This window comes from Citrus clementina, unplaced genomic scaffold (assembly GCF_000493195.1).
Source record: "Citrus clementina cultivar Clemenules unplaced genomic scaffold, Citrus_clementina_v1.0 scaffold_5, whole genome shotgun sequence".
Classification (NCBI taxonomy): Eukaryota; Viridiplantae; Streptophyta; class Magnoliopsida; order Sapindales; family Rutaceae; genus Citrus; species Citrus x clementina.
Window position 1 is genome coordinate 34,369,592 of NW_006262201.1, and position 20,686 is coordinate 34,390,277.

At 37.4% G+C, this 20,686-nt stretch overlaps 3 protein-coding genes across 3 annotated transcripts in view; all 3 read left to right on the forward strand.

Moving 5' to 3' along the window:
* LOC18043085 (isoflavone 2'-hydroxylase) overlaps positions 1–5,564 on the forward strand; it is a 22,823-nt gene extending 17,259 nt beyond the window's left edge. Inside the window, exons 3-4 of the mRNA XM_024185133.1 lie at positions 4,136–4,842; positions 4,944–5,564. Of these exons, the coding sequence (XP_024040901.1) occupies positions 4,136–4,842; positions 4,944–5,564 (1,328 nt within the window). The remainder of the gene's footprint in view (positions 1–4,135; positions 4,843–4,943) is intronic.
* Positions 5,565–12,181: 6,617 nt separating this feature from the next.
* On the forward strand, positions 12,182–14,028 carry LOC18043086 (cytochrome P450 81F3). Its single transcript, XM_006433529.2, has 2 exons — positions 12,182–13,261; positions 13,341–14,028. The coding sequence occupies exons 1-2, from the start codon at positions 12,371–12,373 to the stop codon at positions 13,959–13,961; spliced, it is 1,512 nt and encodes a 503-aa protein (XP_006433592.1). The 5' UTR covers positions 12,182–12,370; the 3' UTR covers positions 13,962–14,028.
* Positions 14,029–16,143: 2,115 nt separating this feature from the next.
* On the forward strand, positions 16,144–20,043 carry LOC18042337 (metal transporter Nramp2). Its single transcript, XM_006433530.2, has 4 exons — positions 16,144–17,102; positions 17,559–17,695; positions 17,797–18,449; positions 19,356–20,043. The coding sequence occupies exons 1-4, from the start codon at positions 16,519–16,521 to the stop codon at positions 19,578–19,580; spliced, it is 1,599 nt and encodes a 532-aa protein (XP_006433593.1). The 5' UTR covers positions 16,144–16,518; the 3' UTR covers positions 19,581–20,043.
* The last annotated feature ends 643 nt before the right edge of the window (positions 20,044–20,686 follow it).

Consider the following 20,686-nt stretch of genomic DNA (forward strand, 5'->3'; position numbering starts at 1 on the left):
TCAAATTCGGTTTATAACCTAATCCACTTTTGTCAAATACACATTTTTGTGAGTTTAGCAAATTGTCCAACATCTTTTACCCATTTGTGAATCTTAACACAATTTCATTTAGCTCATTACTCTTCTTTCTAAGCATTTCATTCTCATTTTTCAAGTCATTCATGTGTGACTCTAAGTGCTCATGTGAAGTGCTAGAATTCTTGAGTAATGCAATACTATCATGCAATGTCTTATTTTCTAATTCTAAGCATGTAATCTTTGCACTAAATGAATCATTTTCATTCTTAAGCTCTATCATCTTCTTTTTAAGACTTATATTCTTTTTGCCAATCTTCATTAGCTCATCATGCAAATCATTAAAGGCATCATGCAATTCATCATATGTAGGAAGAACACTCACCTCATCAAGTTCATCACATGATTCTTCCCCAATGGCCATGAGAGCCAAATTTGTCATTTCTTGTTGCTCATCTCTTCACTTGTTTCCTCTTCGCTATCATCCCATGTGGCCACCATAGCTTTCTTCTTGAGTTTGTTGAGAAGAGGACATTCCGGTCGTATGTGTCCGGGCTTCTTGCATTCATAACAAGTGATTGGCTCCTTCTTCTCCTTCTTATTCTTGTAGCCTCTAAACTTTCTCTGCTCATTATTCTTCTTGTAAAATTTTCTGAATCTTCTAGCTAACATAGCCAGCTCCTCATCATCCATTTCGCTTTCCTCATCACTCTCACGTTTTGAAGCCTTGAGAGCAATGTTCTTCTTCTTTTCCTCATGCCCTTTTTCAGCTGCCAAATCTTCTTCATATGAAATAAGAGAGCCAATTAAATCATCAATAGGTAACACATTTAAATCCTTGGCTTCCTCAATGGCAGTCCTTTTTGGTCTCCATTCCTTAGGTAGAGACCTAATGATTTTCTTGACTTTCTCGCTATTTGAAAAAGTCTTTCCTAGGGCTCCTAGAGTGTTCACTATGTCCGTGAATCTAGTATACATAGAGTACACATTTTCATTTTGTTCCATTTGGAACAATTCGTATTGTCGAGTGTACCTACTTATTTTAGATTCTTTCACTTGGTTCGTGCCTTCATAGACAACCTCAAGTTTGTGCCAAATCTCATTAGCACTTTCGCAACTAGACACTCTATGAAACTCTTTCTTATCTAGTGCACAAAACAAGGCATTCATGGCCTTGGAATTTAGAGAAGCTTTTCTCTTTTCGAATTCATTCCAATCCCGTGAAGGTTTTGGAATATCTTCTCCAACTTCATTTTTGGTCAAGGGCATGAAAGGACCATCATTAACGATTTCCCAAATCTCATAATCTAAGGCTTGCAAGTAAATTCTCATCCTAGTTTTCCAATATGGGTAATCGTTTCCATCAAAGTAAGGTGGTCTAGTGGTGGACTGCCCTTCCCTAAATGTGGAATCATTTTGAGTTGCCATTGATCTTTAGCTCTAGATGGTTAAATCTAAATAAGAGCACCTCGCTCTGATACCAAATGAAATACAAGTGTGCAACCCAAGAGGGGGGGTGAATTGGAATTTTAAAAATTTATCCTAACAAATCCACACAACAAGCAATCTAATGTCTTAACAATAATTGAAAATAATAAGTTCAATAATAGCGTAATAATTAAAGAGTAAGGAAGAAGAAAAAACAAACACACGAATTTTTACGTGGTTCGGCAATCCCCGCCTACGTCCACGCCTCCAAGCGATCCAAGCTCGAGGATTTCACTAACCAAGCCTTTCCGAGGCTTCAACCGAATACAATTGACTTCGAGGTGTCAATAAACCTTTACAATGAAGAGATTATCTCCCAATCTCTCCACTCAAGTGTTTCACTCACTCAAATTCTTACAAATGAAATGAAGAAATGAAGATTACAATAAATCTCACTCAATGAGTAGATATACAATGATGAAGAACAATGAATGATTCAATGTTTTGTGTTTGACAAGTTGAAGGCTCAAGATATCACGTGTGCTTTTTGTTCTTGCTTGTTGGAGAGCTTCAAAATGAGTTGGATTTGAGTTCTTATAGCTTGAGCTCGAAAACTAGCCGTTGCTCACATTCTGGGCTAACCGGTTTGCCGTTTAATGGAATCCGGTAAGCCGGATTTATGTTACCGTTAAGGCAAAATTCAAAATTTTGCCTAACCGGCTTGCCGGTTTAAGGAATCCGGTAAGCCGTTTTCGTTCTGGTGCTTTCTGCCTCGAATTCGGCCTGCCGTTTATCAGTATCCGGTAAGCCGCTTGCTACAGTAACTGCTACAGTAAAATATTTCTCGAAATTTACAGTTTAACCCCAAAACTTTATAAAACTGTAGTATGGCCCAAAACGTTATAAAAGTTTGCAAATAGGTCCAATTTCAGAATTTTAAATAATACTTTCTCAAACCCACAACTTTCTGAAATTATGACTTCGCCCAAACTTTATGAAATTATAGAATGGCCCAAAAACATTTAAATAATTTCAAATAGGTCCAAATCCGAAATTTAAAATACTATCAAAGATTTTAAAATTACTTTCATTTTAGTCCAAAATGCTTTAATTCCATAACATCATTTTCTTATTATAAAAGCACAATTCATAAATCTTTACTTAATAAATACATGTGGTTTGTTATCATCAAAATCAATATTTATAGCCATATAGGCTAACAACATCCTCCTAGCGCTAGTCCCGACACTAGACCTAGTGGGTTCTAAGGGGGCCCCGGGGTCAAAAGCAGAATCAGCGGGCAGACTAGGCAAAAAACCTAGTTCGTCGTCGCCAACCTCAACGACCTTCTCCTTACCCTTCGACATATCCTAAGTTTTAACCAAAACACCACCGCCAACTACAACCTCAAGCAAAGCAGAGAGAAAGGAAATTACCTACAACTAACCAATACCGAGAAAATAGAAGAAATACCTGAAGCAGGGACTCGGTCAGAGAGAGACAGGGATGACAGCTTTGGTGCCGAGGTTCATTCGCCGGAGAGACAAGAATGGAGAAAATGACGAGTTCGTGTATGAAAATTTTGGGTTTTCTTACTGAGAAGCAAACTCTTGGGCTGCCAGCATTTAATGACGCATATTCTGAGAATCTCGCAACCGTAGGTTTGAAATTCAAATGGAGGGGTAGATTTCCGCCACATCACCGCATCCGCAATTAAATGCGACACGACTCTTGGCAGCCTTTTCCAGTCCCACGCGAGCAAAAACCGTCGAGTTTCCACTGCTGGTCCACTACATTACCCAACACCAGAAACTGGGGGACCGGTGTTTGGGAAAGATACTGTTTGGGAGAAATACGTCGACGAGACCAGGAATGACGAGCAGATATGATGAGCAGATATCTGATGGCAGAGTCCTGCGAACCGGTGTGTTCCATAAAAGCCTGGTGCGCGAAGGAACAGGAGCAGAAATATCCTGCTCGTCCACGATGTTGTCATCCGCGAGGCCAATTCCCTATAAGAGGTATACGGCCATTCCGGCTAGAGGTCGATAGGCGAGGAGACCCGGTCGACTGCAGTTGACAAGACATGCTCTCCAGCCCGAGAATCTAGGCACGACAGCCACGCTTTCCCCTGAACCGTGGCGTAACACGCAAGATCTCACAGAACCACGACAGCCACGCTTTCCCCTGAACCGTGGCGTAACACGCAAGATCTCACAGAACCACGACAGCCACGCTTTCCCCTGAACCGTGGCGTAACACGCAAGATCTCGCAGAACCACGACAGCCACGCTTTCCCCTGAACCATGGCGTAACACGCAAGATCCCCCGTTTGCCCATAACGCAGCAGTCAGAGCCCCAGACCGTCTCGAAAAAAGCAGAAAACTGGGATTCAGAGGAAGCCTATAAAAAGGTAGCCAACGAAGGTAAAAAGGTTAGCAATTTTGATTCTAAAAGAGAGAAAACAATCTAAGAGCCATAAGATTTGTGGCAAGCGTTCCCCGAACCTTCATATCTGACTTGAGCGTCGGAGGGTTTGCGCCGGGAAAACAACCGGCGTACTCTGACTTGTCTGTGTGCGCAGGAACCTCCGGGGAAGAAGCCTTACGCGGAGACCTCCTGGTCGTGGTGAAGTTGATCGAGCAGAGATCCTGGTCGTAGGCAGAGGAGAACCAGAATCTCGCATCAACAGTATTCATTAGGTTCGGTTCTCGCCCTGTCGTCCTTGTACCTTCCCCTTCTGCTGCAGAGGAATGCTTCACCAAAAATGACATCATATTCGCCAACCGCCCCCGCCTGCTTGCAGGAAAACACCTTGGTAACAACTACACCACCCTCCTCTGGGCCTCTTACGGTGACCACTGGCGCAACTTGCGCCGAATAGCTTCTCTTGAACTCTTGTCATCTAATCGCCTGCAGATTTTTCATGGCATCCGCGTTGACGAGGTCCAGCTACTGTGTCAAAGGCTCTTCCGAGGATCAGAGAGCGGTGAGTACCGGATTGTTGACATGAAGTCTATGTTTTTTGAGCTAACTCTAAACGTGGTGATGCGGATGATTGCTGGGAAGCGATATTATGGAGAGAACGTGTCAGGATCGGAGGATGCCAGAAGATTTAAAGCAATTGTTACTGAGACTCTTCAATTGAGTGCTGCTACTAATCTTGTAGATTTTTTGCCATTTGTAAAGTCGGCTGGATTGAGCAAGACTGAAAAGAGACTATTGATACTGCGTGCAAAACGAGATAAGTTCACGCAGGAATTGATTGAAGAGCATAGAAGACTGAGGTGTGATTCTGCTTCTGAACAGAGGAGTGGAAATATGATTGATGTCCTACTATCACTGCAAGAGACTGAGCCTGAATATTATACAGATCATATAATCAGAGGGATGATGCAAGTAATCTGCTGATTTGACTTGAAAATTTTAATTAATTAAACTTGTAATTAATTTCTCAATGAATAATTTTTTGAAGCATTATTGCCTGATTATGTCTCCAGGTCCTGCTAATAGAAGGGTCAGACACTTCGGCTGCAACTATGGAATGGGCACTGTCAAGTTTGCTAAACAATCCAGAGATCCTTGAACAAGCTCAATCAGAAATTGACACAAACGTTGGGCAAAGCCGGCTAATTGAGGAATCTGATCTTACTGAACTTCCATATCTCCACGGCATCATCAAAGAGACACTCAGGATATACCCTGCAGCTCCACTACTAGTTCCTCATGAATCGTCCGAGGAGTGCACTATAGGAGGTTTCAAAGTTCCACGTGGCACAATGTTGTTGGTGAACTCGTGGGCCATACAAAATGATCCTAGAATATGGGAAGAGCCCTCAAAATTCAAGCCAGAGAGGTTCCGGGAAATGGCAGGGAAAAGTGATAAGTATATGCTTTTGCCATTTGGGACAGGGAGGAGAGGGTGTCCTGGGGAAGGCTTGGCGATGAGGTTGGTTGGGTTGGCATTAGGTTCAATGATTCAGTGCTTTGAGTGGGTGAGAACAGGTGGTGAATTGGTGGACATGAGCGTAGGCACTGGGCTTACCATGCCTAGAGCTCAACCTTTGCTAGCAATGTGTAGGCCAAGACCAGCGATGGTGACCCTTCTTTCTCAACTTTGATACTCCTGTTTCTCGTGGGGTAATTGTGTTGACTTTCTTAGTTTTAGCAGTCGAACTATCAAATGACAAATTGGCAATTCTGCAATCTCCACGTAAGTTGTTCAATTCTATCGTTTCTTAATGTATATTAATTTCTTTTCGATTAAGAGGACATTTTAAAAAACAAAATTTTTCACATATTATATAGTCCATCTCTAGTGAAAATATTCTTAAAATGTCAGTAAAATAAAAAAAAAGTATTCATTTTAATACATTGAAGACTGTATTCTTTTCTATTTTTATTGATGAGAATGCTCTTGTAGAAAATGATTATATATATGTGTGTGTGTACACACACATACACACGCGCGCGCATGTACACATATAATACTTTCCCATGGTCTTCTTGACCACTTTCCTCAGGTGGAAAAACCCAATTCAATTATAATTATGATATTATTCTCCAACCTCAACTATGAAAAATCTGTATGGTGTCATCTCCTTAAGATGTTCTAATGTTAGGAAATTGAACTTTCTCCCAAGATCACTCCAAGCAATTTATCAAGTAACAAATTAATAGAAAAAATTAAATAGAGAATACACCAATCACACAACACAAGATTTACGTGGAAAACTTCAAATCCGGAGAAAAACCACGGCCGTTGTCACAAGACAACCAGAGAAAAATATTCACTATGTGAAAAATTATTACAACCACTCTTAGAAATAATTTTCTCTCACCCAAGCCCCAAATACATAATCCCAATAAATATTTCTTAACAAAGTAAACCCATAATACCCATATTGAGGAGCCAAATGCTTCCTCAATATAATTACATGCTTAAGAATATTTTTATCTCTCAATTTTCACCAAAATTTGGATCGCTTCTTTGAGATTTGGATGCCAAGCTCTCAAATGAGAGCTTCCTTTTATAGGCAAGATTTTGCCTAAAATCAAGCAAATTTTTCAACATTCAATAGCCACCATTTCAATAGTTTTGACCACTTCCAATTGCTTATCAAACTTCTCGACTATCTCCAAATTGAATTCAAATGATATCTTCCAAATTGACTTTTCAACTCTTTTTTTTTTAATCAATTTTCAACAATCTCCACCTTAATTAAAAAAAAAATTCATAACTAATGTTACAAAGCACTGTCTTCACCAACAGTCATAATTCTCAACATAGAGAATTATCATACTCCACCATAAAGAGTATACCACTTAGACTTAACCATTCTAAGATTTTTTTTCCCGGCACATGTCGAACATATCCGCTGAAAATTATGGTGCAATTCTCATGCTTGGTTTCCCTGAGAATTCTTCAGCCATGACATAACTTTTCCATCACACACCTTGCATTTATACCAAGCCAATGCCTGCGTGCAAACTTGTGGACCTCGCTGATCATAACATGTTCTCTTTCATGGCAACTTGGAGATCTACATGCCAAAAGAACTAACCCAGTCTCCTATCAAAAGGAAACTCACCATCTGCGAGAATATCGGTATCTCCTTTACTGATTCTGGAGTAATTTGCTGAGCCCACTCCGCCTTCTTGACAATTTTCTTGAGGTGCCAAAATTGTCCACACCTTCAAATCTTTCTGCATACCAGATTGGATACACCTTTGACTTGAATTCTCCACAAGTTAATAAAATTATTCTCCCATTAATTTTTCAACAACATCAAACTTCAACCAAGTTTGAAAAACACCAGTTGCTGACATATTTGCTTCCTATTCTCTTCACCACAGATTATTTGGATTGGCTCCCACTGCTTCATGTGAACAGTACCGTATACGTGAATAGTACCCCGACACCAAAACTTCAATCAATGGCTCTGATACCACTGTTAGGAAATTGAACTTCCTCCCAAGATCACTCCAAGCAATTTATCAAGCAACAAATTAATAGAAAAAATTAAATGGAGAATACACCAATCACACAATACAAGATTTACGTGGAAAACTCCAAATCCGGAGAAAAACCACAGCCGTTGTCACAAGACAACCAGAGAAAAATATTCACTATGTGGAAAATTATTACAACCACTCTCAGAAATAATTTTCTCTCACCCAAGCCCCAAATAGATAATCCTGAGAAATATCTCTTAACAAAGTAAACCCGTAATACCCATATTGAGGAGCCAAATGCTCCTTCAATATAACTACATGCTTAAGAATATTTCTCTCTCTTAATTTCTCACCAAAACTTGGATTCTTTCTCTGGGATTTTGGATGCCAAGCTCTCAAATGAGAGCTTCCTTTTATAGGCAAGATTTGCCTAAAATCAAGCCAATTTTTCAACATTCAATAGCCACCATTTCAATAGTTTTGACCACTTCCAATTGCTTATCAAACTTCTCGACTATCTCCAAATTGAATTCAAATGATATCTTCCAAATTGACTTTTCAACTCTTTTTTTTTTTAATCAATTTTCAACATCTAATACAAAATGGATTCAAAAAGGTCTCCTTATAAAAGGACCACCCCGCTCGGCAAGTAAAATCCTGAGATTACAGCATAAAAAAAAAAAAATCTCTTAAGTTGTTATCTCGGCAATTCTTCATTCTGACTTATGTATTGGGTGTATTCGTCGGTAACAGCACTGAGGCCCTTACGATTCGGTAACAATACTGGCGCCCTTATGATTTTCTTGTTTTACAAAGATGGATGTTAGATCTAAAGCTTGAGATTTCTTTCGACTAGTAGCCTCATTGAATCCTTCTTATTGCCCGATCACTTTAATCCGGACCTTCTTATTCCCCGATCATTTTAAGTTACAAATTTTTGGTGTCTAATAATATATGTGGTTGCTTAAAAAATCATCAAATTACTTTTCGGTTTCTAGACCATTGATATGATTGGTTGGATTAAAAGTCACAAATCGGACATGTGTTAATTAATTTAAATAAAAAGAAAAATGTTGGGTCTACTGACTAGAAAGGTTTTTGGGCAACTAGTACTGTGGGTTAATCAATTTATATATCTCTCAATACATAAACTTCATGGCCACATGCCTATAAAAGTTCCTTTAGAATAAAATAATTATTTTGTTTATAAAAGTTTTAATATTGCAAAGATGGCAACAATCAAAGGGTGATATATGTCTCTCCCATATTGGTAGCCAGATTTTACTTTTATTTAATTATACTTATATTTAAATATTTTAAATAATAAAATTCAAAAAAGTATATGAAAAATTAAATAAATTGTGTCATGTGTAATCTTTATTCATCTAAAATTATCAAAATTTACCAACCAGCAGACATGTCATGTAAGCATATATAAGTTTGTTTTAAATTTTAAGATTTTTTTATCTCTTTTCTTAAAACATTGGGGGATCAAAACATTCTTTCCCAAAATAATATATTGTAAACAAAAAAATTCGTAATTTACAATATTAAAATTTACATTAAGCTTTATAACTCATTCCAATGAGATAAGTGAAAAATTAGTATACTCACTTCACCAACGAGTAGCATGTCATTCTGATTGTCGTAGGCCACTAACTCGTTTGGATGACTTTATAATTATTGTTATGATGACCTATTTGCACCTTAACAAACATTTTAAATACTTATATTTATTAATATATTATATAACTGAATTACCCACGTAAAGTTTTGCCATTATACAATATATACTTTTATTACTTTTGAACAACCATCTTACTCATCCATCAAAACTACAATCATCTTTCCCTTAATCTTAAGAATTTATCTCTACATAAAATCTAGTATCTAAAAAATTACTTAAAATCAATAAATTTTCTCAAATCTAAGCATTGGGACCTTATTGCATTTATAATTCATTCCTGTACTAATTTTCTGCAGCAACTAAATCAATGGTAGAGACAAGAAACAAAATATAATCTTGTATGATTGCATTCATTTCTTGTGGATCTCTTGCTCAGTTAGAGACAATAACTATGTTGCAGTGACTATAATATTTATGGGAGATATCTTGAAAAAAAAAATCAATGCGTAATGATTATATGGACGAGGAAGCAAATGTTTTAATTAAGGGCTATTTTGACATTTGGAAGGGTATGTACAGTAAAATTTGATTTTTTTTCAAAATTTATTAAAGGATGCACTCTAATTTATACTATCCGTTTTATTCATAATTTATTTTACATTTCACAAATTACAATAATATTAGAGCCCAACACGGCACTTTCGATAATTACCACATTCAATAAAATTGTAAATACAAAAAATAATAATAATAATTGGCTTTTGTTAGATATCAAGCGGGGTTTAAATAGCTCTTACAAACTTTTAAATTATTCAACAAGACAACAATTAGTCTCATTTCCTTTATTACCAGATGTGAATCGGCTAATTCAATTTGGCCACAACTATTTTGGAGCGCCTTTAAAATAGAACACGAATCATAACTATACATATAAAATAATAAATAATAAAAATTATATTATAATTTTAATCATATGTTAATAAAAGAATACTCCTCACTTATTCAATTTTCACCCAAATATTCCTGCTTCACGTGGCAAGGTTGTTACTTGCGTTGTCTGTAAAATAGTAACTTGTTAAATCAAGGTTGTTACTTGCATTGTCAGTGAAATAGTAAGGCCCCATTTGAAATTATACACTTGCGTGGTGATTATTAATTTATTTTGTCAAATATTTTGTGAACTTCTACACTTGTCTGTAAAAGAGCAGCCTCTTTCTCTGAAGCCATGACGACGGCAGACAAATGAGACGTCAGCCTATTAATTAATGAGTTCTGCTATTTGCCCTGTTCAAACCCGAAATTAATAAATGACGCCGTTTCAATATCTTTTTTTTTTTTCATCCCAGCTAAAACGGTGTCGTTTTTGCTGGGTTAAGGCTGCAAAAGCATCAGATGTGTCACCAAGAAATCATTTGCAACATTAATTAACAAGGGTTAATAAAAACGAACTTCAGCTTAAAACAACAGAGACATACATTGTTCTTTTTTCAAAATGAAGCAACAAATGTACATTAAATAAAATTTATTCAGATATGAGTGCAGGCACCAAAAAAAAAAAAAGAGAGATCCAATTTCGTAAGATTACAACATACAAACTTTTAATTGCCTGCATTTTCGTTCTTTCATCTTCTACCAGTTAATAACTACACAATTGCCTTTGCTACTTTTAAAATAAAAATTATAGCAATATTAAATAAGAAAAATAAAAAGCGAAAAAACGAGAGGGTAAAAATATACAAGCTGGAGCAAACAAAAGAATCCATAAACGAGAATCGTTTTGGTTTGTTCTCCACACATAACCTCCAGTTACAAAACCATACTGATGAGAAAATTTCGTTTTGCCTGCAATACACGACCATCAAAAAATTTCATGGGTGACCGTGTTGTCTAATGCGTCGTCATAGGAAAGAAAATGGCTAAGGAGGAGGTCGACGTGAGAGTAGAGGAGGGTTTGTGGAGAAGATGAAGAAAGAGGTTTGTGAATGGGAGGGATGAGGGTTTTTTTGCAGAGGGGTAAAACGAAGAGGAAGACAAAGCAGCTGGGTTCTCGTTGGTTTTATCTTTTCTAAGCCAAACAATGTCGTTTTATAGAGATTCAAAACATAAAAAAGACATCGACAAAACGACGTCGTTTAGGACAATTTCGGGGTCTGACCCGGGGTTTGACTTGGGGTAAATATCATTTTCCTTAATTTATTATTGAAAAATGATGTTTGCCCTGGATCAAACTGCGGGTCAAACCTCGAAGCGATTGAAATGGCGTCGTTTCAGCGCTTATTTCTTTCATTCTGATTTGCTACGAAACAATGTCATTTTGGCTTGTATAAAGTGAAAAAACAGAACCAGCTGCTTTTACCTTCCTCTTCGTTCTCTTAAGTCTTAACCCAGCTGCAGAACCCTTAATAACCCAAGTATCATTTTCCTTTGCCAGCGTATAAAGTGAAAAAAACAAATCCAGCTGCTTCTTCCTTCCTCTTCGTTTTCTTAACGCAAACATCGTTTTCCTTTGTCTTGAGTTAGCTCTAGATGGAATAGTTAGATCTAAATTAAAACTATATATTTTTTTTCTCGTGGCCGCCTAAAGAAGTCAAAAGCTCATATCAAAATGCCAGTTGTGAGAAATTTTAAGATAGCGCATTACCAAGATTTAGTAAGATATGATTGGATGCCGGTAGAAATAACACAGCACAAATGTCACACGTAAAACAGTAAAATCCAAGTCTTTCAAAAGCAAATTTGGTTGTGTGCGTTTGTGATTTGATTCTTCAGTGGCTTACAATTATCATTCAAGCTCTATATACTTCTCATTCTATTTTTTTTATGCCAATAATTTAAAAAATGCATGCAAAGATTCATTTTCACTATTGTACAGTAGCCACACAGAATAAAGAACAATTGAAAAAAGAATCTGGAATTTTCTTTCTACTTTAATTTGGCCGCTTTTTATGCTTGAGCTACTTCCCTTTAATCTATTTGTTTGCTTTTAATCTGAAATGAGGAGAACGAAGATGAAGAAGCAACTTGGTTCTATAACTTCTGTTGATGCTTTTGCGATTTATCCAAAGCCAAACGTCGTTGTTTCATAACAAATAAAAACAAAAAAAATTAATAAACGAAACGGTGTCATTTTAGCCAATTTTAGGGTTTGACCCGGGACAAGCATCAGCGGTGTTTATTATTATGCCAACGTAGCCGGAAGACAGAACCCTCAAAGAAACAACGTATATCAATAAATAAGAATCAACATATAAAAGAAGACAAAAAGGAGTGAGGCAATGCCGTCGATCTGAATTAAAGGTTCTCTCTCATGTTTCTTGGTCATAGCTAGCAGCCATACATACATCAATGAAGAGCTTGGCTCTCTACTTGCCCATATTTCTGGCACTGTATGTCCTCACAAAGCAATTTTTAAACAAAATCAGACGCCTCCCACCAAGTCCATTTCTTGAGCTACCCATAATTGGCCATCTCTACCTCCTCAAGCGACCAATTCATAGAACACTATCCAATTTATCAAAACGACACGGTCCCATTCTCCTCCTCCGATTCGGTTCTCGCCGTGTCCTTGTTGTCTCATCACCACCAGCAGCCGAAGAATGCTTCACTAAAAACGACATCGTCTTCGCCAACCGCCCTTCCTTGATGGTCGGCAAACACATGGGTTGCAACTTCACGAGCCTCGCCTGGGCCCCATACGGCGACCACTGGAGAAACCTTAGACGAGTCGCCTCGCTCGAAATTCTGTCCTCTTCTCGCCTCCAACTCTTATCTAATATTCGTGCTGATGAGGTCAAATCTTTGGTCCGCCGTCTCTTTCACAATCAATTGATCGAATCCGTTGACTTGAGGATGGAGATTTATGATCTCACAATGAATGTCATGATGAGGATGATCGCTGGAAAGAGATATTACGGCAAACACGTGGCGAATCTCGAGGAAGCCAAGAGGTTTAAGGAGGTTCTTGCAGCGACTTTTAAGGTGGCTGCCGAGTCAAACATTGGTGATTTCTTGCCATGGTTTAAGTCCAGGGACCTTGAGAAAAGGATGATACGGTGTCGGAAAATGAGAGATGAGTGCGCGCAGTACTTGATTGAAGAGCGTAGGAGGAATAGGAGAATACCAAGTAATTGTTCTGGTGATGAAAAGACAATAGAGACCTTGATTGAGGTTTTGCTGGCGCTGCAAGAAACTGATCCTGAGTGCTACAACGACCAGACCATCGGCAGCCTCATGCTTGTAAGCATATACCCTCATTTACCACACATCTTGGGATATGATGTTGCAATTAGTGTTTGATAATTTTTCACTCGTGTAGGTGTTGATAGGAGGAGGGACAGACACAACAACAAACACTATGGAGTGGGCACTTTCGCTTTTGCTGAATCATCCGGAAATCCTGAAGAATGCTCAGAGAGAAATCGACAATCAAGTGGGACATGGGCGTCTGATGGATGAATCGGATATGGCCCGACTTCCATACCTTGGTAGCATCATAAACGAGACTCTGCGCATGTACCCACCAGCGCCGATGCTGATGCCTCACGAATCTTCAGATGAGTGTACGGTACTAGGGTACAGTATTCCGCGTGGTACAACATTACTGGTTAACATTTGGGCCATTCAAAATGACCCCAAGATTTGGGAGGATCCAAGAAAGTTTAAACCTGAGAGGTTTCAAGGCCACCAAGGGGCCAGAGATGGGTTCAGAATGATGCCATTTGGGTCAGGGAGAAGAGGCTGCCCGGGGGAAGGATTGGGCTTGAAGATGGTCGGGCTGGCGTTGGGATCACTGATCCAGTGCTTTGAGTGGGAGAGGATTGGTGAGGAAATGGTGGACATGAGAGAAGGGACTGGAGTCACCATGCCCAAGGCCCGGCCTTTGCAAGCTAAATGCCTCCCACGTCCGACAATGGTTAGTCTCCTTTCACAAATTTGAAGTTGCAAATGTGTCTCGTCCTTGCTTTTTGGCCCCAATAAATGTACGCCTTTAACATTTTACTTCATCAAGAAATTGTTGTTAGCATATTGCATGGCTGTGTCATTGTCACGTGTATGTTTTTGTACGGGCACGAAACATGCTGCCATATGCAATCATTTTATAAAACAATTGCTAAGTTATATGATCCTTACAAAAATATATGCAAAATTGTGATAGGTGGTGGACAGATAGTGAAACCTGCATTATTTTTGTACATACTATAAGTTACAGTTATAAGTTACAGTAGTAGCTGTAACTTAACAGACTCATTTTATAATATTGTACTATTGAAGTTAGAAAGCCACGATACACGACGATCTCTGTGATTCATTAACAATTCGTATAATGGGGAACAGTAGGAAGTGTCCCATCCATGCAAGTCCGCAGCCTAGCTAGGACGGCAAAATCAATAAACTTTATCATTGTTATCTTTTACATATCATGATCCACTCATTCATGATCTAATTTTTATATGAGCAAGTGTTATTAATATGATTAGTAGTTAATAAATGAAAAATAATAATTAAATTTTAATCATTCATTAATACTAAAATATAAGTAGCATAAGATTATAAAAAATCAGAAGTGCTCAGATTAGGAGAGAATCTCAATCTATATTTTACACGTTGGATGGCATCACCTTTTGTGCCATATGGCATGCTTTATGACCCGTAACTTAGCCAACTCCTGAAAAGAATGGTGCTGATCAGTAGCCAGTGCTTGTCACTTTTATTCTTGTCGACGAATGCTTACCAAAATGCAAAAGGCATCACATCCCAAGAGTTTCCTATCAATAGAAATAGTATTTCTAAGGATCAAATGTGGAAACTTGCTTCTGTTAGAGATGAGATGAGATGATAATATGGTGCCAAATTCAACACAGGTGACGCCATTCGATTGAATTTATTTGCTTTTTATCACAAAAACAAAGCAAAAGGAAGAAGAAGCAATAAGCTGGCTGATTCTTTTCTTTGATTTCGTTTCAATCGACTGCACATGTCCACACCTACCTGTTGTTTGCTTAAATCAGCAACGAAAAGAATGGTGCTCACGCTCTGTACAGCAAACATCAACGAAAACGCGAATTGTATATAAAAAAAGGATAATTTTTACGCTTTTCAATTTTCAAGTAGTGTCTTGATACTTTTTTCATACGAATAAGATGGAATAGGATAAACAAACAACTAATTTTACAAGTAGAAAGAATGAGCCTTCATATAAGAAATTACCTGCCAAGATAAATAAAAAAGTTACAAATATATAAAAATTATGGGTTAATTCCGTCCTGCCCCCAAATGTTTCAACATTTTCCACCGTGTCCCCAAATATTTCAACAATGCTCACTTCACACCCAAATCCGTTATTTTGACTGTTTATTCTAACAGTCAAAGGGTAAATTTGGAAGTTCATGCCCTAAATATTATTTGATGATGATAAATTAAATTTATTTGATAATTTAATTGATGGGATTATTATTAATTACCTTTAAATAATTTTTTTTAATGTAAATATTAATTATTAAATTAGCATTTTATCTCATTTTATTCTTCTCTAATTCAAGATAAGGGGTATTTCGGACATTTACTTAAATTTCAAATAGTTCTGTTAAACATAACGGTCAAATTAACGAAATTGGGTGTGGAGTGAGCATTTTCGAAACATTTGGGTACACACAATAAAAAATGTCAAAACATTTGGGAGCTGGATGAAAATAATCCAAAAATGATCTAATCCAAGAACCTAAGTTGGTAAAAATTATTGTACTACATGATGTACTATTTAAATGCGGAGCTAAGTCAATACTCTATATACAGAGAGAGTAATAATCTAACCAGAGATATATTTTATTAAAGTATCTTAAATGATAATAAAAACACGCACTCCAAAAAGCCAAAAATACACTACATTATAATATGCATTTTTATATTTTTTTAACTTATTCATTACTGCATTGAATAAAAGAATCATTATTAGATAACGTATTTTTATCATGAGGATTAAAAAATCATATAAATTTAATATTAACGATAATTTCTTCTAACCCTTCCCTCCGTGTCTTGATAGCAAGTGCAACGCAGGCTTGAGTTTAGAAAATTATTTTGTGAAATCAGCCGACGAATGTATGGGTGAGGACAAAAGTCACCCATGTACGGAGAAAGCATGTAACCACCTGCTTCAGTCTGTAATTGCAAATTTCGCGAAAACATGAATATGGTAATTTTCATTCGTTCTGACTTTGCACAATACTGTGTCATGTCATATAATGTCGTCAAAATGACAAAATACCCGCTAATCGATGACGTGTCATCTTCCAATTAGCCAGACACCTCCGATTACAACAAACTTAACGTCTCAGGGAAAACGAAAGTTTATTATAAATCGAGCGTCTTCCTTTTAACTCAAGTTTGACACGCAGACCGGCCGGCTCACCAGTCCTCAGAGGTGAGATCTGTGGAACAGAATCTACTGCCGAGTTTGGAATATTCCGTGCGTAGATAAAACAAAGAAAGTGAAAATGGACTCCTCCGAAACCCGAGAAGAAGAAAGCGGGTCCAAAGACAGCAATGAAACCAACCGCCTCCTTCCAATACCGTCACCACCGTCCTCAACGGAGGACGACGAGGAAGTCGCGTTCGATTCACGAGAGAAAATCTTGATCGTCGACGCAGATTCAGCCTCCACGTTGAACGTTGACGGTGACCAAGTGCCGCCTTTTTCGTGGAAAAAGCTTTGGTTATTCACTGGACCCGGTTTCTTAATGAGCATAGCGTTTCTGGATCCGGGGAATCTGGAGGGGGATCTCCAATCGGGGGCGATAGCAGGGTACTCGCTTCTTTGGTTGCTAATGTGGGCCACCCTCATGGGCTTGCTTATTCAGCTGCTGTCGGCACGAGTAGGGGTGGCCACGGGGCGTCACTTGGCAGAGCTGTGTAGAGAGGAGTACCCCAATTGGGCGCGATTCGTGTTGTGGTTCATGGCTGAAGTGGCCTTGATTGGTGCCGATATTCAGGAAGTAATTGGGAGTGCCATTGCTATCCAGATTTTGAGTCACGGGGTCTTGCCACTATGGGCCGGTGTCATCATTACGGCGTTGGATTGGTACGTACTTTTATACTTAATTTGATTTTATTTGGAGTCCCCAGCGAGAAATTTTAAGGCTATTGTTTTATAAATATTGAATTTTTATTTTTCTTTCATGCACATAACCAATGAAGTTGAACTTTTGCTTTGAAGTATTAAAGATTTTGTGTTTGGTTACCTGGGTTGTAGAACCAGTGAATTGAAGCTGCTTTCAATCTGCATTTTTAGCGAATTTGACCGGAAATTTGAGTGCTTGGCCATTGTTCTAAAATTCAGTACCTTTGCCTCATTTTGATAATTGTTAGAGTTTGATATTTGAATGAAACATAGGAATTCTTTTGTAGTCATTAGATGATCTGAGGGATTATGTTCCATTTTTTGATAATTTATGTCTCCTGCTGCTCCTTGCTCCAGAGAAAATGATCTACACTATTTTAACTAGATTTTGTTTTTGTTGTTCTGTTTTGTGAACAGTTTCATATTTTTATTTTTAGAGAACTATGGAGTGAGGAAACTGGAAGCTGTTTTTGCTGTATTAATTGCAACTATGGCTTTATCGTTTGCTTGGATGTTTGGCGACACACAACCCAGTGGAAAAGAACTTTTAGTAGGTGAGAAACCTGTTAAGTAACAAAATTTTAATTCTCTGTTTTGGGGTATTTTATTGTTTGCTGTTCCTTTAGTTGTAATTTTGTTCTGATCCTCCTTGTAGGTGTTTTGGTTCCAAGACTCAGCTCAAAAACAATTAGGCAAGCTGTTGGAGTTGTGGGTTGTGTCATTATGCCTCACAATGTGTTCCTGCACTCTGCTTTGGTACAATCAAGGAATATTGATCCCAAAAAGAAGGGCCGTGTTCAAGAAGCACTGAACTACTACTCAATCGAGTCATCTGTTGCTCTTTTAGTCTCCTTCATGATCAACTTGTTTCTAACAACTGTTTTCGCCAAGGGATTCTATGGCACTAAGCAAGCCAATAGTATAGGACTGGTTAATGCTGGGCAGTATCTTCAGGAGAAGTACGGAGGAGGCTATTTACCAATTCTTTACATCTGGGGTATTGGATTATTGGCAGCTGGACAAAGTAGTACAATAACCGGCACATATGCTGGCCAGTTCATCATGGGAGGTTTCCTCAACCTTCCTATGAAAAAATGGCTGAGGGCCTTGATCACAAGGAGTTGTGCAATTGTGCCAACTATGATTGTAGCTCTTATATTTAATACTTCTGAAGCTTCATTGGATATTTTGAATGAATGGCTTAATGTCCTTCAGTCAATCCAAATCCCTTTTGCACTTATCCCTCTTCTTACCTTGGTGTCCAAAGAGCAAGTCATGGGAGTCTTCAGAATTGGACCTGTTCTTGAAGTAAGCCGTCAACTTCTCTACTATGCTATTTAGGCACTAATAACTTTTATTTGAGTGGCCACATATTGTTGTTAGCTAATACATTAGATGATTTAGATTTTTGTTTGTTTATCATGACAAGATCTAAATCACATCTTCATCTTCACTAGGCATCTACATGTACATGCATATATATATATATATTTATTTATTTATTTATATCCACATTTTCTTAAAATTTGGTGCTGCAACTCTTTGTATCGAAGTCAAAATTTGCTCAACTCTCTTTAGCAATGTGTTTGAGTCCACAATATTTTATCTTTTTGCAAATTCGTATGCAACAAGGTCATTGTCCAGATTTCAAAATGTGTAGATGTCCGCATGAGAAGGTATATTTGTGCACAAAAATTATCTGGTGCCAACTGCAGTGGTTGCCCTATTTTCTTGAAATTGTGGAAATATAAAAAAATTGTACATTAGCATAATTATTAGTAGATAAAGAAGTTGAATATGTTGACATTTGAACTGTTCAGGTAGAATGAGATTAGAGTTATGAAGCGGAGCAGGGTAATGCTAAAAATTTGTGATGAACCAGTAAAGAAATGTCTGGAAAGGAGTGAGGATCTATCTATATGTTGGAGTATCCATGTGAAACAGAATTCCATCTGTATAGATATATGCTAAATTACCCAGTTAAGTAACTGAAGTCCAAATAAATCTTGAACTAAACCAAAAATTTTGGGAGCAATGATTTCCCTTTAACTTGTAGAACATTTTCCAAGTGGGAATCAAACTTCAATTATTTTTATGTTTTCATGATGTATATGATCATTTTCAGTTTAGTCATGTAGGCATCAGCATAACTGATTGAGCACTCCACATATGGCTTAAAATCTAAGTTAAAATATTTTGTTTATTGTTTTGTAGAGGTTGGCCTGGACTGTTGCCGCCCTGGTGATGGTGATTAATGGTTACCTGTTGTTGGACTTCTTTGTTTCCGAAGTTAAGGGACTGCTGTTTGGATTTCTGGTCTTCACTGGGACTGCTGCCTATGTAGCTTTTATAATATATCTGATTACGCGTGGCAGTGACCTTTCTTCTAATTGTTTCAGCTTAGAAATGTCAAAGAGATACTCAAATCCCGGAAATTGACTCTACAAGATGAAGCTCCACATCTCTGTCACATAAAGTGGGAAGATTGTGGATCAGCTGTGCCAAAAGGAAATTATTCATTTAGCATGATAATCTCTAACCTCCATCATACAATGATTAAAACAGCTTCAAACCATCGAAGCAGTCAGCTGTAACTACAATTTTTGCACAGTAAGATACACAGAAATCATGTTCATTCATTAATCGCGAGAGGGTATTCTTTTCTCTTTTCTAAGTGGGATGAGAAAGCTTCATTATAGGTTACAACCTGCGAGATAAAGGACTTAATATTGTGATAGAACCAGTTCGCCAAGTAAATTCAGAATCAAGCGCTTAGTTATTCTTTGATGTAATAGCTTTTGTATGTATCATAATCAAAATGATGTTTGTTTTCTAGTTCCTGAAGAAGGGACTGCTCAACACAACAAGAGAATGAATTTTGCAACCCTGTCGGCTTCTGCCATTTTTTTTTCCCCCTTCTCTTTTACCTTTTGTATGTGTAATTGTTGAGCTTTACCGAAGTAAAGAAACGTTGATTTTGCTGGACTTTCCTAGTAACTACCTCAATGAATCAGTGGTCTCCTAGAGTTGGAAGGTACGCGCAAATTGACTGGCCATTAAGAGATAGATTAGTTAGTCTATGACGATAGTATGGATTGACTGGGAGATATTATTACACTGAAGCGTGTTGAAAAGCTTTTAAAAATTACCCTAAATTCAAGCGCAATAATCGTAAGATATTTGATAGATGTTGATTCTACGTATATCATCCGTGATTTTCCAGTCTAGTTCCTCTGTTTTTTGAAAAAAAAAAGTTTTGATTATTCCAAATTATCATTTTATCTTCTTAAATTTAAACATAATTAAATTTCATCTAAATTAAATAATAATAATAATAATAATCCGCTTAAAACTAAGTTAGTTCTACACGAGATCGGTAATAGTTTTGAATAAATGTATATAAATTTATGAAATTGCATGCTAACCATTTAAATTTAATGAAATAGCATGCGAATTAAAAAAAAAAATTAAAGTTATAAGATTTGATGGTAGAAAGGACCATAATAATTAATAATGTTTTATCTTTTTTATTATTATTATTTTAA

What these genes read in the sequence shown, in the direction of transcription:
- LOC18043086 (XM_006433529.2), top strand. Translation starts at nt 12,371, where the DNA reads ATGAAGAGCTTGGCTCTCTACTTGCCCATATTTCTGGCACTGTATGTC. An exon ending in CCATCGGCAGCCTCATGCTT is followed by an intron (nt 13,262 to 13,340) that starts GTAAGCATATAC and finishes TCACTCGTGTAG; the next exon opens with GTGTTGATAGGAGGAGGGAC.
- LOC18042337 (XM_006433530.2), top strand. Translation starts at nt 16,519, where the DNA reads ATGGACTCCTCCGAAACCCGAGAAGAAGAAAGCGGGTCCAAAGACAGC. An exon ending in TGGAAAAGAACTTTTAGTAG is followed by an intron (nt 17,696 to 17,796) that starts GTGAGAAACCTG and finishes TCCTCCTTGTAG; the next exon opens with GTGTTTTGGTTCCAAGACTC. An exon ending in GAATTGGACCTGTTCTTGAA is followed by an intron (nt 18,450 to 19,355) that starts GTAAGCCGTCAA and finishes ATTGTTTTGTAG; the next exon opens with AGGTTGGCCTGGACTGTTGC.